At 44.7% G+C, this 21,065-nt stretch overlaps 1 protein-coding gene across 1 annotated transcript in view; it reads left to right on the forward strand.

Moving 5' to 3' along the window:
- Nphp3 (nephrocystin 3) overlaps nt 1-19,615 on the forward strand; it is a 41,574-nt gene extending 21,959 nt beyond the window's left edge. Inside the window, exons 12-27 of the mRNA XM_051140297.1 lie at nt 403-546; nt 1,093-1,190; nt 2,969-3,071; nt 3,913-3,995; nt 5,590-5,728; nt 7,366-7,530; nt 9,959-10,053; nt 11,301-11,423; nt 12,763-12,949; nt 13,090-13,331; nt 14,601-14,676; nt 15,669-15,796; nt 16,579-16,819; nt 17,838-17,963; nt 18,494-18,609; nt 19,188-19,615. Of these exons, the coding sequence (XP_050996254.1) occupies nt 403-546; nt 1,093-1,190; nt 2,969-3,071; nt 3,913-3,995; nt 5,590-5,728; nt 7,366-7,530; nt 9,959-10,053; nt 11,301-11,423; nt 12,763-12,949; nt 13,090-13,331; nt 14,601-14,676; nt 15,669-15,796; nt 16,579-16,819; nt 17,838-17,963; nt 18,494-18,609; nt 19,188-19,359 (2,238 nt within the window). The 3' untranslated portion in view covers nt 19,360-19,615. The remainder of the gene's footprint in view (nt 1-402; nt 547-1,092; nt 1,191-2,968; nt 3,072-3,912; nt 3,996-5,589; nt 5,729-7,365; nt 7,531-9,958; nt 10,054-11,300; nt 11,424-12,762; nt 12,950-13,089; nt 13,332-14,600; nt 14,677-15,668; nt 15,797-16,578; nt 16,820-17,837; nt 17,964-18,493; nt 18,610-19,187) is intronic.
- Nucleotides 19,616-21,065: the final 1,450 nt, after the last annotated feature.

The following is a 21,065-nucleotide window of genomic DNA, read 5'->3' on the forward strand; positions in this document are numbered from 1 at the left end:
CTGAATTTGTATCCCCAGCACCCATGTAAACACTCAGGCATGGCAGCATGTTTGTCTGTAACTACAGCATGACGGGGTGGCTCATGACAAGGATCCGTGGGACTTTCTGGCCACTAGCCTAGCCAGTTAGTGAATTCTAGGTTCAGTGAGAGACCCTATCTGAAAAGATAAGGTAGAGAAGCAATTAAGGAAAACACCCAATATCATCCTCTGGCCCTCACATGCAGGCGCACGCGCGCGCGCACACACACACACACACACACACACGCATGTACAAACACGTACTTGAACCACCGCCATGGGGAGTCAGTGTTGATGTACACAGTGAGATGAAAAGTCTCCCTGCTACCTTGGAGCACGGCTGATTTACTTTGCATGTGGTGTCACCTTGTCACTCTGCAGCTGATGCAGCACTTTTGGGCGGTTTCTGCACTCACACCAGATCCTGCTAAGCTTCTGGAAGAATTCCCGCGTTGGCTGGAGAAGCTCTCAGCTCGGCATCAGGGCAGCATCATCATCATCATCGATTCCATAGATCAAGTTCAGGTGATGCTCTCACTGTGACTTCTGTTAGCAGACACCCTAGCAAGCCAGAGTGCCAACAATGGATGGGGGGGGGGGGGCCGGGAGGGGAGGGAGAGAGAGAGAGACTGTATGCTTACAGACAGACAGTAGTGTCAAGTAAATCTACATACTTAGCACAAAGTATTTATTTTGACTTTTTTTTTTTTTTTTTTTGAGATAGAGACTTTTTTTTTCTGTGTACCTTCAGCTATCCTGGAACTCACTCTGTAGACCAGGCTAGGCTCAAACTTAGAGAGCCACCTGCCTCTGCCTCCCAATTACTGGGATAAAAGGTGTGCACTGCCACCACCTTGCCCTATATTGACATATTTTTAAGGCATGGACAATCCCCTAAATGTCCAGAATTCAAATTTGGTGATAACAGTGTTTCACCAACATAGGAGAAACCGTTCCCAAATAGAAGTTGTATAAGGAAGAGCGTAATGAGACTTTTATCCTGTTGGAGAACCCCAGAGAATGTTTTGAGATGCCATTGTTCCAAGTTGACTTCTGCTGTGTGCTCTTAAGCATGTGGAGAAGAGCATGAAGTGGCTGATAGACCCCCTGCCGGTGAACGTCAGAGTCATCGTCTCTGTGAACGTGGAGACCTGCCCCACAGCCTGGAGGTATGGCCCGTGCCCCACAGCATGGAGGTATGGCCCGTGCCCCACAGCCTGGAGGTATGGCCCGTGCCCCACAGCATGGAGGTATGGCCCGTGCCCCACAGCCAGGAGGTATGGCCCGTGCCCCACAGCCTGGAGGTATGGCCCGTGCCCCACAGCCTGGAGGTATGGCCCGTGCCCCACAGCATGGAGGTATGGCTCGTGCCCCACAGCCAGGAGGTATGGCCCGTGCCCCACAGCCAGGAGGTATGGCCCGTGCCCCACAGCCTGGAGGTATGGCCCGTGCCCCACAGCCTGGAGGTATGGCCCGTGCCCCACAGCATGGAGGTATAGCCCGTGCCCCACAGCATGGAGGTATGGCCCGTGCCCCACAGCCTGGAGGTATGGCCCGTGCCCCACAGCCTGGAGGTATGGCCCGTGCCCCACAGCCAGGAGGTATGGCCCGTGCCCCACAGCCTGGAGGTATGGCCCGTGCCCCACAGCATGGAGGTATGGCCTGTGCCCCACAGCATGGAGGTGTGGCCCATGCCCCACAGCCTGGAGGTATGGCCAAAACCAGTTCTCTCAGAATGAACTGTTTCAAAGGCGAACAAGGAAAGGTTCCTGATGTCTGTGATTTTCCCGTAAATGGCTATGAGGCTGAGGATAGGCAGATGGCCTCAAAGAGAAGACACCATCTGTAAGATATGAGGGGAAGTTAGAGCTGGGGTGGAAGGAAAAAGGAGAAACCGGAAACTGCTGCAAAGTGTCTGAACCAAGAAATGAAAGCTCACTGTGACTTTGTGGGCTGAAAAAGGAAACAGGAAGAATGGCAGGTTTGATGCGGGAGCTTGAAGGTTTGCTTCTTGCGGGGAGGGTGGTTAGTTTGAACAGCAAATTGTAAATCCAAATAATGATGTCCAGTAGGCAGGGGAATCGGTGGTGAGAGAAAAAAACAAACACATACACACACACACACACACACACACACACATACACATACACACACACACACACACACACACACATACACACACACACACACATACACACACATATACACACATACACACATACAAACACACACATACACACACACATGCACACACATACACACACACATACACACACACATACACACACACATACACACACACACACATATACACACACACATACACACACATACACACACATACACACACATACACACACACAATGGAGAGGAGTGGCAGCCTGGAAATTCCAGTGTAGATACCTGTTATTCTAGAATGCAGGGCTTTCATTGACAGCCCTCAGCAAAGAGATATAAGGGTTGGATTCTTTAGACAGTATTCCTTAGCCTATTTATTTTAACCCAGAAAAAAATAACCTTGTAGCATTTTTCCTACAAGAAACCCTTTCTTCCCCCAGCCATGCCTCCTTAAGGAACTTCAATACATACACTGTATGTCCATGTGCATCTATATACAGACACGTGTGTGTATATTTGTGCTTTGTACATAAGCATAAGATTGTTCCTACCCGCAGCCGGGGGCCCTGTAAGGAGCCGGGTGCAGAGGCCATCTTGAACTAACTGCTCCTCCTGATCACCTGTCTACTGTCACTGCAATATTGACTGTAGACCTAGCTAACATACACAGAGCCTGTGGCCCGCTGTTTATCAGCGGATGTAATTATAAATCTTAGAATGAATTAAATAACGACTTCATGCGATTAACAGATTCTCCATGTTTATTTTATAAAGAACAACTCATGTCATGCTAAAACTTTTGTTCTCTTTCTCCCGTTTTCAACCAAAGGTTGTGGCCTACACTGCATCTCGATCCTTTAAGCCCCAACGATGCAAAATCCCTAATAATTGCAGAATGCCACTCTGTGGACGTGCTGTTAAATAAAGAGCAGGTGAGCTTCCCGCTTCGGTGCTTTCTCTCCTCTCTGCCAGAAGACTTAAAATTCAATATAAGACTGTGTTCTTCTGAAGGAAGTTTGGAGTCTAGTAATTATTTAGTTTGGTAAATAATTCTTCCCTTTAAAAAAAGTGTGTGTGTGTGTGTGTGTGTGTGTGTGTGTGTGTGTGTGTGTGTGAGATGCATGGATATACGTGTGTATACAGGTGCATGCCCCTGTGCGCATTCATGTGGAAGCCAGAGGTTGGAGTCAGGTGTCTTCCCTTATTGCTCCCCATTTTATTTATTTATTTATTTATTTATTTATTTATTTATTTATTTATTTACTCATTTATTTTAGCTAGGTTCTCCCTGAATCTGGTGCTCAGCATTTGGCTAAACTAGATGGCCAGTGAACTCCAGATACCCACCTGTCCCACTCCCTCCACTTCCCACTGCTGGCACACACCACCAGGCCCAGCTTTTTAAATGTGGGTTCCTCAGGAGCTGGCCTCAGGTCTGCACGACTGTAGAGTGAGCGCTTTACCCACTGAGCTACCCCACTCACTCCATTCTGTTTGTAATGACAGGTATAGAGGAAACTATACAAATATTTTGGCATTAAGGAAGAGTACATAGTATTAAGTAGGTGTTCTAAAAACTGAAAGTATTTTTATGCTGGCTGCTTCTTCCCTCTGCAGCTGGAATCTGCCTGTAGCCAGGCTCTGGACCCTACCCCTGTGACATCACTGATAGCGACAGGGACCGTTTCTTTGGATGGGACATCTGTGGCTGGCTTGGGGATCAGTGGGCCCAGGCTCTGTTTCTCACTCTGTTTTGTTTGCAAACTGGGGTAGGAAAAGAAGTTAGACCAGCACTGCCGTCCCGCCACCACCCGCAATGCCCTCTACGTCACCCTCTTGAGCAAAATGATGGCGTGGTAAGTGCTCATCCCCGGTGGTGTTCTGCTTCGGTCCATCCTGTTTGCCCTGCTGCGGTCCACTTCCCCAGCACAGTGAGGGCTGCTCACACTCGTTTCATGGGCCTCCGAGTTCTCCCTGCTGCATTGTAATACTAACACTCCTTCAGAGAGTGTGGCTCACTGTTGAAGATGGAGCAGTCAGGAGGGGTCACTCATTGTCTCTGTTCTCAAATCTAGTCATAAATATCTACTTTCCATATCAGGCAGTTATCCATTTTCATAAACATCTGATCATTGGTTTCTACGGCCTCCCTCTACGTTGTCCTCAGCCAGAGATGTAAAAGGACTTTTTTTTAAATGTTTGTCATAATAGATTCATCCCAACACAGCCCTTGTTTACACACAGTGAATGCAGCATTCTTGCGTTTAATTCCACATTTTTTAATCTTTTTTTTTTAAGACATTTATTTATTATTTGTACAACAGTAAGTATTCTGCCCGCATGTGTGCCTGTCCACCAGAAGAGGGCACCAAATCTTATTATAGATGGTTGTGAGCCACCATGTGGTTGCTGGGAATTGAATTCGGGACCTTTGGAAGAACAGTGTTCTTAACCTCTGAGCCATCTCTCCAGCCCCCTAATTCCACGTTTTTTATCTTAGTCCTGCTGACAGGTATAAGCTGGGCTCAAAGTAGTTTTGATTTGCATCTCCCTCGTGGCTAAGGATGTTGAACATTTCTTTACGTGTTTCCCAGCCATTTGAGTTTCCCCTATAGAGAATTCTCTTTAGATCTGTACCCTAGTTTTTAAATTGGGCTATTTGGTTCTTAGATATCAAGTTTCTGCAAGAATCTATTTTAAGAGGGACTGTGAACCATTTCGGTATTTAAAAAAGAAACTTTTGTGTGGGACCCAGGCCTAGGCCAGGGCATGTACTCTGCTGCTAGGCCGCATACTCAACTCTTTTCTAATGTATGTGAATGTGTGTGTGTGTGTGTGTGTGTGTGTGTGTGTGTGTGTGTGTGTGTGTAGCATCTGTATTTACTCGGTTTGTTTATTTTGCAGTACCTAGACCTGAACCTAGAGCTTTATGCATGCTAGACAAATGTTCTGCCCTGAGGTGGGGTCTCACTAAGTTGTGAGTCTGACCTTAGACCCTAGGCAAGTCTTAAACTTGGGCTCTTCCTGCCTTGCTCCCACCCCATGCCCACCCCAAGTAGCTGGGGTTACAGTTGTATCACCAGCCCTGGCTTATTTACTAAATTTCTTTAGTTTGCCCTAGTGCTCCTTACAATTTCAGTGTGCAGGGAGGGCTAACTGTTTACTGTTATTCCCTGCATCCTGCAGTAGGTGGTTTGCTGGAGGCTAAGAGCCAACTCTTACCAGTGTTTATGCTCTGTGGTGAACACTAATTACTCGACATAAAATAACTCTCAGCGCATGCTTATGGAAATAAGTTAAATGGTATAATAAAATAAACCAAATGGCTCCAACAGCCCCAGAAAACTATCACTTTTTTTAAATTGACTTCCCATTATGAGTTGCAGTGTAAAAATAGAGGTCATTGTTTTTCTGTGCCCCAGATTCTCAGTCTGTTCTCTATGCCCACAGTGCCGGGAGAGCAGGCAACTTAGATAAAACCCTTCATCAGTGTCTGCAGTGTCAAGATACAGTCTCACTGTACAGACTCGTTCTCCGCTCCGTCCGGGAGTCCATGCCAAATGAAGTGGATAAAGAGCGGATGACACAGGTGAAATGCAGTGAACCCAGGAGAGAGGCGAGCCGGGGCCTCGTGTGGAGCCCTGTGAATGGAAGTTACTCGTTTTTTATTTGAGTTTAACTATGCTGCAAGCAGATGTAGGAGGCTAGAGCCAGTGCTTAGTAGGAGCCTTCGTGGTTATCACTAAGATTTCTCTTCTTGTGCTTATTGATTATTCTGTTTGTGTGTGTGTGTGTGTGTGTGTGTGTGTGTGTGTGTGTGTGTGTGTGTTATAAGATCAGGTCTTGCTCTGCTGGGCCAGGTAGTGCACACCTGTAATCCAGGGAGGCAGAGGCAGGCGGATCTCTGTAAGTTTGAGACCAGCCCGGTCTACAAAGGACAGCCAAAGATACACAGAGAAACCTTGTCTTGGAATGGCCCCTGCACTCCCCCTCCCCTACAAAAAAAAAAAAAAAAAAAAAAAAAAAAAAAAAGAACAAAGAAAAAAGAAGAGATAGGGTCTTGCTCTATAGCTCAGGCTGTCCTGAACCCCAGGCTGGTCTCAAACTTGAAGCAATCCTGGACCAGTCTTCCAAGTGCTTTGATTGTAGGTTTGTACTTGTTTTGGGCTTGGTTTTAATTCCATGTATACCTGTGCCTGTCTTCTGGGGCACAAATGAGCATTAGTGTGCAGCTTCCCCAGTCAGCCAGGAGGGGTCTCTGGGTACCCTGGAGCTAGAGTTAAATGTAGTTGTGAGCCCCCTGGTGTGGATGCTGGGAAATGAACATTCGCCCTCTGGAGGCAGCAAATGCTTTTAACTACTGAGTCACCTCCCCACACCCAAGTTTTCTTTTTCTTATTGGTTTGAAGTTCTTAAAATGTTCGTACTGAATATGAGTTAGATGTCTTTTTCCTTTGTGTCTCATCATCTATGGTGGTATTCATTTAAATTTTTATTTTGGTAAAATCAAATTTGCCAGCAGTTCTGGTCTGCTATGTCTTTAAAACTCCCTGCTGCTCTAAGTGTCCCCTGTGGGGTGTGTGTACATGTAGCTTCTTTTAAAACGTTTATATCTTTATATGTAAACGTTTATTTGTTTTGTTTTATTTTAGCTCATGTGAGGAAAACTTAGCTACTTTTTAGCCTTTTGTCATGTGGCAACCTGATTGCTATTTTTTATTAAATAATATTTATCTTCTGATTTGGAATGCTACCTGATAAATATCACGCTCATATGTGACTGTGAGTGTATTTCTAGACTTTTCTGTTCAGTTCAGCTTTTCTTATTTTGCCAATAATATGCTGTCTTAGAACTTTAAGACAAGCTCTGACATTTTGTTGAGTAAGTTTTCTATTTTGGGAGGGTGCTGTGTTGGTAAGGGTGTGTGTGTGTGTGTGTGTGTGTGTGTGTGTGTGTGTGTGTGTGTGTGAGAGAGAGAGAGAGAGAGAGAGAGAGAGAGAGAGGGAGAGGGAGGGAGAGACCTGCATGTTAGAGGGTGCATTTGCCAGTTTGTACACATGTTGAAGTCAGAAGTTGACATCACCATGACTTTCTTCAGCTGCTTCTTTACTTTCTTTCTTCCTTTGAGACAAAGTCTGAGTAAAACGTTAGGCACTGAGTCTTAGAATTCTTGGCTGTGGTTTCTGTGGTCCCTGTGGTCCCCATGTGCTCTGTTCTCTGTCTAGATTCTCTGCCTCATCAACGTTAGTCACAATGGCGTGAGTGAGTCAGAGCTGATGGAGCTGTATCCTGAGATGCCCTGGGCCTCCTTGATCTCCATTGTTCACAATTTACACAAAATGTGTCTGCTGACTTACAGCTGTGGCTTGCTCAGGTTTCAACATCTGCAGGTAAATGTTACTTCAGACACCTTTTTAATACAAAGGTTTTTTTGTGTGTATGTTCTTTTTTTTTTTTTTACTTATAATTATCAATGTAGCATTCTGTGCTATGTTATACTATGTTAAGTTAAATGTTTCAGATGTTAGCATCAAAAGATGCTAAGCTTTGTCAATATGATTTTTTTTTTTTTTTGTAGTGACTTTAGGTTAGGTGTGGAACCTGTCCAACACTAAGCATGTGTAGTGCCTTCGTGAGGCAGCTATCATGTCAAAGGCGATACCCGAGATGCTTTAGTTCTAAAGGTCTACTGTAAAATATTGTCTCTATAGTGTATATTGTACACTTCAATCTTAACAAAAGGAGCCAGTCCCAGTGTCACAAGTCTACCATTATCTCAGTACCTGTGAGGCGGAGGCAGGAGGATCAGGAGTTCAAGACTAGCCTCTGCTATGTAAGTCTAGCCTGGGCTGTATGAGCTTATGTCTCAAAAGACACATTTATTAAGAGAAGCTAGGTATGGTGGCACATGCCTATAACCCTGAGAAGCTGAGGCAAAAGCTTTGTGAGTCTGAGGCCAGCCTACGCTACATTCCAAGAGGCAAGTCTCCAAAAAAGAAAAAAAAAAATATTAAGAAGTTATTTCTATTACATGTTGCACATAAAATGTTAAATTAAAAAAAAGAGCACAATTCCAGTCATAAAACACCTGAAGCAAAATCAAAAGGGACTTTCTCTCTAGGAATGCAAACACACAAGGAGAGTCAGCCCCCTCCCTGCACAGCCGCTCACCCCGCTCCGGTACTGTCCAGTGCAGGGTGAATTCTAAGCTCAGCAAACTGCCCAGCTTCCCATGGGGTTGCGGAGAGACTGGAGATGGCCCTTGAAGGGATCAGGCCAGCTGTGTGGCTCACGGCTGTAAAGCTGGCCGATGGGATCCGTGCCATCACGCCATGACAGAGCAGTGTATGAACTCCTTCACCTTAGGGTACAGCATCCTGTAGGATGCATGTCATTTTACAGCTTTGCTCCTTTCTCACGTATGACTTGGATATAATTTATTCTTTTGAGTTACCTTTTCAATGCGCTGTTTTAAAAAATTACCATATTTTCCAGAGTACAAGATGACTGCCAACTTTAACTTTTCCAGTTAAAAAAGAGTTTAGAATATACTCGCTGTATAAGACTGCTCCTCTTAAAATGGGACTAGGGCTTCCTCAGGACCCAGCTATTCCACTCCTTGGAATATACCCAGAAGATGCTCCAGCACACAACAAGAAAATTTACTCAACCATGTTCATAGCAGCCTTATTCATAATAGCCAGAACATGGAAACAGCCTAAGTGTCCCTCATTAGAAGAGTGGATAAAGAAACTGTGGTACATATACACTATGGAATACTACTCAGCTATTAAAAACAAGGAATTCCTGAAATTTGTGGATAAATGGATTGAGCTAGAAATGATCATAATGAGTGAGTTAACCCAGAAGCAGAAAGAATCAAATGGTATATACTCACTTATATCTGCATACTAGCCCAAGGGGCATGCCCCACGAAAGCCTTCACTTACCAGGAAACTGGGACAGAGGGGAGGGCATCCCATTGGGACTCTAAATGAGAGACGCATGGGAGAATAGCAAAATAAAAGGATCCAGAGGGTCCTAGAAATCTACAAGTAGAACGATATGATAGGCAGATTTGGGCCCAGGGGTCCCGCTCAAACTAAGGCACCAGCCAAGGACAATACAGGCGGTAAACTTTAAACCCCTTCCCAGATCTAGCCAATGGTCAGAATATTCTCCACAGTTGAATGGAGAGTGTGATACGACTTTCTCACGTACTCTGGTGCCTCACATTTGACCATGTCCCCTGGAGGGGGAGACCTGGTGGCACTCAGAGGAAGGACAGCAGGTCGCCAAGAAGAGACTTGATACCCTATGAGCATATACAGGGGGAGGTAATCCCCCTCAGGAACAGTCATAGGGGAGGGGAATAATGGGAAAATGGGGGGGGGGGGAAGGAATGGGAGGATACAAGGGATGGGATAAACATTGAGATGTAACAAGAATAAATTAAGAAAAAAAAAAAAGAAAGAAAAAAAAAAAGACTGCTCCTCTTCCAGTGCAGGAGCACACCCTGTGCAGCAGACTCAGGCTGCAAATGCTATATTTTAACTGGAAAAGTTAAAGTTGGGGGATGGTCGTCTTATATGCCAGAAAAATTTTTTTACATTTTTAAATTAAATTGTGCTTTGAGTTCTTAATTTTTATATTAAACTAAGCTTTTAACATCAGTATGTCTTGAAAAAAATTTTAATATTGTAGGGCTATTTCTACTATATAACTATAGAAGTGTCAGAATTATACATTGCTTTTTGCAAATCCGCTGTCAGATGTATAATGACTTGACTTCTTTTATTTCCCTTCCCTCACCCCAAGGCCTGGGAAACAGTGAGATTGGAATACATGGAGGATCCCGCCCTCGTCTCCTCATACAGACAAAAGCTGATCGATTATTTTACCTCACAGCTCAGGTATCGCCAATGTCTGCCCTGTCCTGCCACACACCCCACCTACCTTTGTGTTCTTGCTTCTCTTCCTTTGCTTATAACTTGACGTGTAAACTTGAGCCAGGTCAGGTGGCACAGGCCTGTGATACAGTTACTTAGGTAGACTGAGGCAGGGAGATTGTAAGTTTAAAGCCTGTCTAACGCTATTGGTGATTTCAAATCTAGCCTGCAAAACTTAGTGAGACCTTCCCTATCTCGAAATTAAAGGCTGGGAAGGTAGCCCAGTGCCTACCTAGCGTATGCTAAACTGTGGATTCCATCCCAAGTACTGAAAGAAAAAAAAAAGTAAAACTTTAATTATTACCTAAAGAAATCTATTCTTTCCTTATCCCATAGCAATACCAAGGACAAAATACCATTTTATGGAAATCTTTTGTTATTACGACAAAGATGAAACATTGAATGACACTGATACAAGATCAATTTGCTGTCTTCACTTTATTCCGTATAAATAAAGATATATAACACACATGTGCATTCTCTCTCTCTCTCTCACACACACACACACACACTCACACACACTCATTCTCTCTCATACACACACACACTCATTCTCTCTCACATACACACACACTCACACACACACTCAATTCTCCCTCACACACACTCACACACACTCATACACACACACACTCACACACACACTCACACACACACACACACACACACACACACACACACACACACACACACACGCCCCTGAGTATGTATATTCAGATCCTTTGCAGGTCTTCTGCTGCTGCGTCTGCTTCTGTCTTCCTTTCTTTCCTTCTTTCTTTGCCTTCATTTAGAAAAACACCTTTAGCACATGAAGTGTTAGTGTATGGATGGGGCTGTCACTCTTAACTCTTTCAGTGTTTCAATGTTTTATCTCCTCCTCTCCTCAGCCTGGGCAAGAGCCTGGTCCAAGATGTCAGGGGTTTATCTAACGGCAAGAATGGGAAACCAGTTCTGGTATTTATCTAATGGTGAGAATGGGAAAATGGTTCAGGTATTTATCTAATGGTGAGAATGGGAAAATGGTTCAGGTATTTATCTAATGGTGAGAATGGGAAAATGGTTCTGGTATTGGCCTAGCTTTCTCAGCCTTGGACTCTTCTAGAGTCAGCAACAATGGTTAAACGTCTTTGTCTCCCTCCAGCACTCTCCTGAAGCCTTCAGAGCCCTCTGTGGTGGAAGTCTCACTGTGTGGTCTCCTCTCTCTCTCTCAGTCAGGACAGAGTGACCTGGAGAATCGCGGATGAGCTCCCGTGGCTCTTCCAGCAGCAGGGAAGTAAACAGAAGCTTCACGACTGCCTCCTCAATCTCTTCGTGTCTCAAAACCTTTACAAAAGGTCCGAGGCTCCTCCTACATCCTCTCTCCCCAGAGGGACAGCTTTAAACAGCCAGTTGTTCTGCTTAAGAACACTGGTGAGGCTGGGCAGTGGTGGCGCACGCCTGTAATCCCAGCACTCAGGAGGCAGAGGCCGGTGGATCGCTGTGAGTTCGAGGCCAGCCTGGTCTACAAAGCGAGTCCAGGACAGTCAAGGCTACACAGAGAAACCCTGCCTCAAAACAAAAACAAAAAAGAACACTAGCGAAATGGAATTGTATTGACATTTAAAATAGGAGGAGTTTCAGAAGCATCTGAAATACAAACAGTGGGGGGGGGGGGGGGGAGTCCATGACAGTTTAGAAATTGTCATGAAGCTCATTTGTCTGGAGGGAAAGTATATTGGTGCTTTTCGGTCAGCTGGAATGATCCCAGGGCACTTGTATATCTTATTTTTGCATTTAAGCAGATTTTAAACTGTGCAGAGAAATTATTCCCAAAGTCAGCCTCTCAGGGCCTCCAGGTCTCTCACAAGTGCCACTTCAAACGAGATTCCGGGTTCCCAGTGGAACCTGACCAGTGTTGATCTATAAACATTGTTCTGTCTCTTGAGTGCATTCTGTTGCCTCTTTGGCTACATTTGGGCTTCCTAATGGTGTAACTGTACTTCCATTAGCCCAACTTCTGACCTACAAAGCCCCAGAAAGGATTCCTTGTTCGATTTCTGCCTCACTAGAAATGTAGACACTTCTAAGAAAATACATGAAAATTTTGATTTGCTCCTGAGCAAGAGCTCACAAATTTCATTCTTGGGCCCGTTGAGCTCCATGCCAGCTGGTTGTGAGTCCCAGGAATTCAGATTTGGCCTTTGGCTTGGCATCTCTCTCACCCTCCTCGGCATCACCTGCAGATGGATGCTGCTATTTCCCCCCAGTTCCTTGAGACAAGCACGAGGTGCCTATGCTATGGGAGATGGCCTGTTCCTCTATTTTCTGCTATTCTAATTCTCATCGTTTGAAATGATTTGGGGGTGGGCCGAGGTAACTTTAGCATGGACTGTCTACCAGGGATTCCAGTGACTGCAAGATCTTAGCCACAGCTGCCGGCACTGCAAAGGCCTTTCCCTCTCAGACAGCAGGTGGCGCTGGTATCCCCCTTTGGGAGGTCAGACAGCCCACTGCGGAGGACACAGCTGGGAGCTATGGGATGGATGACTGAGCAAGGCTAGCCTCAGCGGCTCTGTGCTATGCTTGCCTCGGCATCAATTGCCAATAGCTCCGTAGGAAGCTATTCTGGTACTTGCACTTGCAGCCGACTTTAACGTTATGTTTCCAGCAAGTTAACACTGTTTGTTGGAACAGAGGACACTTCGCGGAGTTGCTGAGTTACTGGCAGTTTGTTGGCAAAGACAAGGGCGCAATGGCGACTGAGTACTTCGAGTCACTCAAGCTGTATGAGAACTGCGAAGGCGAGGAGAACATGCTGTGTCTAGCCGACCTGTATGAGACGCTCGGCCGCTTTCTGAAGGACCTGGGCCTCCTCAGTCAGGTAACCCCAAAGGCAGGGCGGCTCTCCACGTGTGCAGGTCTCTCCTTCCCAGGAGGGGAAGCTGTTTTCGCTTGTGGGTGCCTGCCGAGAGCTGTGGTGGTTAAAGGCTGCGTCCATCAGCCCCTCACCCTTGTTCCCAGGCTGTGGTACCTTTGCAGAGGTCCCTAGAAATCCGGGAGACGGCGTTAGATCCAGATCACCCGAGAGTAGCCCGGTCCCTCCACCAGCTGGCCAGCGTGTACGTGCAGTGGAAGAAGTTTAGCGATGCAGAGCAGCTGTACAAACAGGCCTTGGAGATCTCGGAAAACGCTTACGGGGCGGACCATCCGCACGCGGCCCGTGAACTTGAGGCGCTGGCGACTCTGTACCATAAACAAAACAAGTAAGTCTTAGCTGACTCACGCTCCGCCTTCATGGACCAAGTGTGTGTAAGTGGTAGGCTTTGCTTTGCGGGTGTTTAGCTTCCTCACGTTCAGATGGTATTTTCTGTTCTGAGTGGGCTACACAAAGAAAATCAGAATGTCCAGGTTGCTTTTCCCTGAAGATGCGTGAAGGAGAGGCATATTCAGAAGTAATGGAGTTTGAGGTTTGAACTCTGGCTCTCCCAGCAGGCGTCACTGTGATGCTGAGCACACTGCGATTACCAGGACCATGATCTGTTCTTAGTGGCCAAGTCCAGTTTGGCAATAAGGGTTTTGTTGTTGTTGTTGTTGTTGTTTTGTTTTAAGATTTATTTGTTTGTTTATTTATTTAATGTATATGAGTGCTTTGTACCTGGATGCCAGAAGAGGGCACCAAATCTCATTATAGATGGTTGTGAGCCACCATGTGGTTGCTGGGAATTGAACTCGGGACCTCTGGAAGAGCCGGTGGTACTCTTAACCTCTGATCCATCTCTCCCGCCCAGCAATAAGGTTTTAGGTGCTCCTGGCCATGACTTTTATTTATGTATTACCCACAGTCACTTCTATGCTTCATTGGAAGGTTTATTTATGTATTACCTGTAGCTACCTCTATGCTTCATTGGAAGGTTTTCCTAGTTTTGACAGAGGTCACAGAGCCCACAAAGCCTAAAATGTCAACTACACACCCGTTGTAGGAAATGTGGGCTGATCAATAGTGCAATAAAAAGGCTTTCAAAGCGAGGGTATAGCCCAACAGCAGAGCACTTGCCCAGCCAGTGTGTGGCTCTGACACCGTATCAATAAGACAGCATGCCTTTTTAAGGCTTTTCTACTACTGAGTGGCAACTCTTCCAGTCTCAGAAATTCTTTCTCTTCCTCCACCATTAGGGAAACTTCCTAGAAGTTCTACTTTTTAACTTCTGTAAGAATTGCTTCACACTAACTCAGCCTGGATTTTTGCATTTATAGCTAACCAAAAATTACCCTGTCCAGATAAAAGGTGCCCACTGCAAACTAAACTTTGGGTTTAAAATCATTAATTGTGACCTTTTCAGAAGGCTGTGTGGGTTTCCTCAGAGACTTTGAACTGCGTGAGCCACCCCTAGATTCCTATTGTATTTAACAGTCAAAACAGTCAAAACTGTAACAGTGTCTGCATCTCCCTGGCTCATGACTCAGATATGGTCTTTCCCATGACTCACCATATTCTCTCTTCCTCTCTCCCTCCCTCCTTCCCTCATTTTAAGGTATGAACAAGCTGAACATTTTAGGAAAAAATCCGTTATAATTCGTCAGCAAGCCACAAGGAGAAAAGGCAGCCTGGTAATAATAAGCTTTGTTCCTGTTGTCCTTGAATTTGAGGGGAAGATGAGGTCTGGGGACCACGAGTGCAGAAACCTTCAGGTTTTAAGTGACTTTAGAAATATACCTATCAGCGTTCTCCTTTTATTTATAATCACAGTAGGAGAGCAGTATTGTTGCTAAAAGCCAGAGAGCATTTAACTTATAGACTCAGCTGAAGGAGACTCTGGCCAGTGCTGTTTGAAGCCACTTTGATTCTGATCTGTGAAGAGTTAGGAAAGGAAATAGAGGTTTAATTAACATCTTCCTTGAGATTAGGACCAGGAAGAACTATTTTCCTTGAGCAAACATGTTAAATGTTTCTAAGTTGCCGATTTAAAAAAAAATTTAAATAAAGCATGTTCAGCTTCACCATTCTCTGTACGTGGGACTGAGGAGATGGTTGGTGAGTAAAGTACTTGCTGCATAAACATAAGGACCCGTCTGCAGCCCTCACATTAATAAAAAACAAAGGCTGGCACGCCCACACAGTGGTAATCCCAGCACCGGGGAAGCAGAAACAGGAGGGTCACTGTCCCTTTCCTAATCTAAGTGGCTCTCCCCAGGTCCCAGCAAATGACAGCCTTTCTAAAAATAAAACCAAGTGAGGTTGACCTCTGGCTTTCACATACACATGTGTGTACATATGCATGATTCTAAAACAACAAATAAGTATAAAATGCTCTGGAGAGAAGGACCCACTTCAGTAAAGATTAGGAAGCCGTTGCCAGGTCTTTCTTTGCAGGGCTGTGGCACACTCCATGCTAAAAATGCATCACGATCATTTTCATACGTGTTTAAGGAACTGTGAACATGATTCCACGTAGAAATAGTACTCCTTGTAAGTGGTACAGTCAGTGTGCTACTTCAAATAACTGCCATCCAGGTTACAGAGAAAGGCTTTTGTTAGGACGCCAGTAGATGCTTCCCAAGTCGAGGCCGGCACTCAGTGGTCGCGTTTTGTGTCCCTGCAGTACGGGTTCGCCCTGCTACGCCGACGGGCTCTGCAGTTAGAAGAGCTCACTCTGGGCAAGGACAAGCCTGAGAATGCCCGAACCCTCAATGAACTGGGTGTCCTCTACTACCTCCAAAACAACCTCGAGTGAGTACCGTGGCGTTCACAGCCAGACTAAGTATCCACTGGCTCTCTTTGCTGTGACGCTGTTTTACATGTGCGTCAGGTTCAGTTAGGAAAAGCGGACGAAGCCTCTGCCCACTTCCAGTTTGATATTGGCTGAGGACCGTTCACACACTTGATGTTTTGTTTCCTTTTCTTTTCCACGTTGCTTCTGAAGCTAAGTGATACTCCGGAGCTCCCGTAGCATGGCCTTTCGTGCTATGAAAAGTGAGTTAATGCGGACAGTGTATGTGAGCCCTCACAGGAGCAACTTCAAACCAGCGAGGAGCTAGGAGAGTCAGCGGCCGGCTGCGCCTTTCACCAGTTAGTTTACTTAGAAACTACTTCACACCTACCCGTCTACTGTCTGAAAAAACAAGTGCATTTAGGTTCCAGAAAAATGAAACACGTTTTCCATCCTCTTCCCCTAAGTTCCTTTTACTAACAATTATTTAGTAGCAAACCCTAAGGGAAAGGGCCGAATGCCAACATCTTTCATTTGGCACCGGGCTGATCACTGTAAAGATCTTTGAAGGCTGTTTCCAAGAGTATGCGTGGGTTTTCTTTTAGGAGAAATGGAGTTGAGAACTGAGTGACCACACGGAAGCAGTGGGGCAGGGGGGCGGGGGGGGGGCAGGTTTGGGATGAATATTTCCTTTGCATTGTCTAGGAATAAAAAAATGTTTCTGTTCTCCACCTCACTAGGGCTTAGGGCCCAGACCTCTAGAGAATAAATTATTTCAGGCACTTTGGGGTTTTGTTCCTAGAACGGCAGAACAGTTTCTAAAGCGTTCCTTGGAAATGAGGGAACGGGTTCTGGGCCCGGATCATCCAGACTGTGCCCAGTCCCTGAATAACTTGGCAGCACTTTGCAACGAAAAGAAACAGTATGTTAAGGCAGCGGCACTCTATGAACGGGCCCTGGACATCCGGAGACGGGCCTTGGCTCCTGACCACCCTTCCCTGGCCTACACAGTGAAGCATCTTGCAATCTTGTATAAAAAAACAGTAAGTATGCCTCACCGTGCTCAGATGCTTATAATGTACCAGAGAAGCCATGACTGCGCCCAGCCAGTTAGTTTATAACCCGATGGCAGGTAATTGAGGTGAGCTTTTTAAAAAAAATATGATTTAATTTCTAACAAAGGAGACCAGGAAGGTATATATTGTTTCAGATTTAATCCAGTTAAGATATGGATTTGGTTTTCTGAAGATACATTTCACCTACAAATCTACCCATCAACATTGTGAATGAGTTCCTTTCAAATACAAAACATTTCATCAGCATTGTGAATGAGATGGTTTTTATATAATATCTCAGGGATTTTCAAATCCCCCTTTCTGCACGTGCTGTTAACCAAAACACACCAAATCATCCAATGGCATGGGATGCAGAAAGTGCCGCCCCCCTTTTTTTTTTTTTTACAAAATCGTCATTTTACTGCACTTTTCTCTGACTTTGTCTACAATTTAAATATCAGCTCTTCGCCATGGGAGTGATGTTTGGGTGACTCTAACTGTTCAAATAAAACTTGGCCCTGGTGTGCTGTGAGTGGTATAGCCACAGAGCTGCCGGCTGTCCTGAGAAGCCATGAGGCTCCCGGGCTGGTGGTCTCAGCATGGAAGGGCCTGGAGTAAGAAGGGAGCATGCCATTCTTTCAGGCCAGTTTCGGAGTTAAAGCACCAAGACGCCCCAGAGGTTTGGCAGACGGTGGAAAGTGGCTTTTATTTTGATGCCGCCGGGAGTTAAGGACAGCAACAGATCTACACCACTGCATTTTTTTTTTTTTTCTTTTACTGGAAACACTGGATGAGTAAACAGAGTGCAAATTATCTTCCCAAATTATCAGACAAGTCTGCATTCCCAGCAACTTCATTGAGATATTTTGGATTTCCAGTTGCCTATTGGCATAGTTAGCTGTATGCTTCTCCACTTCATTTAATAGTTTTATTTTGGGGGAAAGCTCTGGCCAGAAAGTAGTTATTGCTTTCATGTTTTGTTAGATTACACTTTTTTGTTTTTAAGGGAAGAGTTGACAAAGCTGTACCTTTATATGAATTGGCTGTTGAAATTCGGCAGAAATCCTTTGGCCCAAAGCACCCCAGTGTAGCTACTGCCTTGGTGAATTTGGCAGTCCTTCATAGCCAAATGGTAAGCATCTACATTTCAACTATTTACAAATGAATGGTCTGAAGAAAAAAAAATATATATATATGGATAAATGTGAGTTAATGGCACCATATAAGGTCATTTACCAGCTAATGCTTCTTTTTTAAATAATTCAACTCCTGTTGAAGTTAGGCTCGTAAGCTGGTTCCTTTCTGCACATAGAAGACCAGCTGACTGATGACTTGAAATCAGGTTTGCTTTTCATGTTCTGGAGGCCCCATCATCCTCAAGACAGTCTGGGGCAGTAAGCAGGCTGTGCTTATATTCCAGAACCGGGTCAGATTGTTACTAAACCAAGTCTAAAACTTAAGTTTTTTTACTTTCTGCTATAATTATCCACAATCATAACTTATGATTGTTCATAAAACAATGTTTACTTGCATCCCTTAGGATATTGAGATTTTTTTTTCAAAGTGCTTACCAAGTAGGTCAGCTCAGTATAGAATACATTAAAAGTAATTTGAGAAACACGGTGTGTTAAGTGAGCACCATTACTTTTTGTCTTTAATAAGAAAAAGCACAGCGAAGCCCTGCCACTGTATGAAAGAGCATTGAAGATTTATGAAGATAGCTTGGGGCGGATGCATCCTCGAGTTGGAGAAACATTAAAAAATTTAGCTGTGCTCAGGTAAGAACTTTCCCCCTTTTCTCATCCATCCCAATTTTAATAGCTTTGACTCATCACAGAATAGCATGGGATATTTATTGCTGAAAAGGCATCTCATGCAGCTTTGGATACTCCTACGGTAGGTACTCAAGCAGAGAAGACAGGCTGGTTTTTTGAAGGTGTATATCATGCCCAGCAGTGAAGATGGCTTATACTGGCTGCTAACTGCTTCTGGAGTGATAGGGCTACCTACTAATCTCAGAGCTGGCGAGTAAGGTGTGTGTTGTTTTGCTTACTCCAGTGTCTTCATCTTGGGATGCAGATGGTAAGAGCACTGGGCATCTGTACCGAACCTATTACAGTGATCTTAATGGTGCACATACAAGAGACAGAAGGTTCCACACTGTAGACAGAAGAATCTGAGAACCCTGGCTAACTGGTCTGACCTGTGTGAATATACTAGAGGGGAAAGAAAAAAAACAGTGCAATGGCAATGGGAAATTATTTGCAACTTGTTTTTATGTGTCTGGGATGGTTATTGAGAAGCAAGGGCCTCTTGTTAATGGCAGTGCATTTCTCATGTTTTTTCCCTCTCAAAGCTATGATGAAGGGAATTTTGAAAAAGCTGCTGAACTGTACAAAAGGGCAATGGAAATAAAAGAAGCAGAGACATCACTTTTGGGGGGAAAAGCTCCTTCAAGGCAGTCCTCAAGTGGAGACACATTTATCTTTAAAACATCTAATGTCTTCCTCCATCAAGGACAAAGGTAACAGTATCATTCTTTGTGAGAATACCTCAGGCTAAAACAACATCTGGAACATTCTAATTCAAAATTTAAACGTTTTTAAAGAAAATCATTTTTTCCAACTTAGTGTTATTTAACTGGTATTTGCATGACGTTGTATTGGATTACACTGAATTGCTGCGTCAGGTTTACATTGATTAATGAGCCCATTTCCTATGGGATGAGATCCAGGGTGTAGACATCAGCAGTCAATGGCATGAGGAGGTTGACTTCTGCAACAAGAGCCCATGGTCTAAGAGTTCCATGGTTCGTTGTCTCCGTCAGGAGCAGCCTTCCCTCTGCCACTCATCATCTGTTCTCAGCAGGGGTCTGACCCAGTTCTCTACCTCAAAGAACTTTCAAGGGCTAAAGGGATGTTTAGGAAAGGCCTGAACAGTCTTCAGTGAAACGAAGTGGACAGGAATTCTTGTCTGTTTTCTGGGTTTGTGTGTGAGGATATGCACACATACGTGCATGTATGTGTGGAGGTCAGAGGTCAGCCTTGTGTATCATTCCTCAGTTGCTGTCTACCTTTTTAATTTTATTTAATTTTTAAAAAATTTTTTTGAGACAGGGTCTCGGTGACCTGGTGCTTATTTACCTAGGCTCACTGGCCTTCCAGCCTCCTAGTGACCTATCTTCTTGCCCTGAAGACAGGGTTACAAGCTTCCATTTCTATGCCCAGCTCTAAAGTCGGTTCTGGGGGTTGAATTTGGGCCCTTAGGCTTACATGGCAAATGCAGAACTGAGCTATCCCCCTAGCTCTTCACTGTGTGTGTGAGTCTGTATAGTTCAGGGTGACCTTGAACATTCCTCCTTGGCCTCCTGAGTGCTGGGCCCACAGGTGCAAACCACCACACCTGGCTTTGCTTGTCCTCCTGAGTGCTGGGCCCACAGGTGCAAACCACCACACCTGGCTTTGCTTTTGAGTCTCCCGATTCCCTAAGCAGATTTAGTCATCCCCTGCCTTCTGTGCTGTCTCCAGGGACGTTAGCAATGTGCTGTGCCTGTGCCACAGGTGTCTGGCTCTTTACCACTCTGATCTTTCTTATTGTGGTACAGGCCTGCAAGCCCAGCTACTCACAGGCTGATACAGGAGGTTCTCAAGGTCAGGGCCAGCTTAGAGTATGCAGTGAGTTCAAGGCCAGCCTGGGCAACTTAGTGAGCCCTTGTCACAAAATAAAAAAGTAGAGCTGAGGACACAGTGGTAGTATGCATCAGACCCTGGGTGTGTTCCTGAACACACATACATGAAAAGCCATGACAATTCTATTTCTTTCTTAAAATGGTCTAAATCAATCTTGATTTACCTCAACAGGTTGTTTTCATACTGAAAATTAAATATTTTTTATAGATCTTATAAATACTGCCACATTTTAGATATTGCTATTTGTATATTTATAGTAAAATTTTCATCAATTTTAAATCCTGTAATATCTCAATATGTATTACTATAAAGATGAGACATAAAAATTGTATTCTGTTGTTTTAAAATAAAAGTGCAATTGCAAGCTCTCTGTTTTACACTCTGTCGTACAAGGCTATTTTGCATTATTATTTAAAAATCAACACTGAACATGTCTGAGCAGACTCGAATATCGGCCAAGTTTACTCAGTAGTTTGTTCAACTTGAAGACCTCTGTGGTGACTGCAGGGTATGCCAAGTATCATGAAACTCCCAGGGATGCAGTA

This window comes from Acomys russatus, chromosome 32 (assembly GCF_903995435.1).
Source record: "Acomys russatus chromosome 32, mAcoRus1.1, whole genome shotgun sequence".
Lineage (NCBI taxonomy): Eukaryota > Metazoa > Chordata > Mammalia > Rodentia > Muridae > Acomys > Acomys russatus.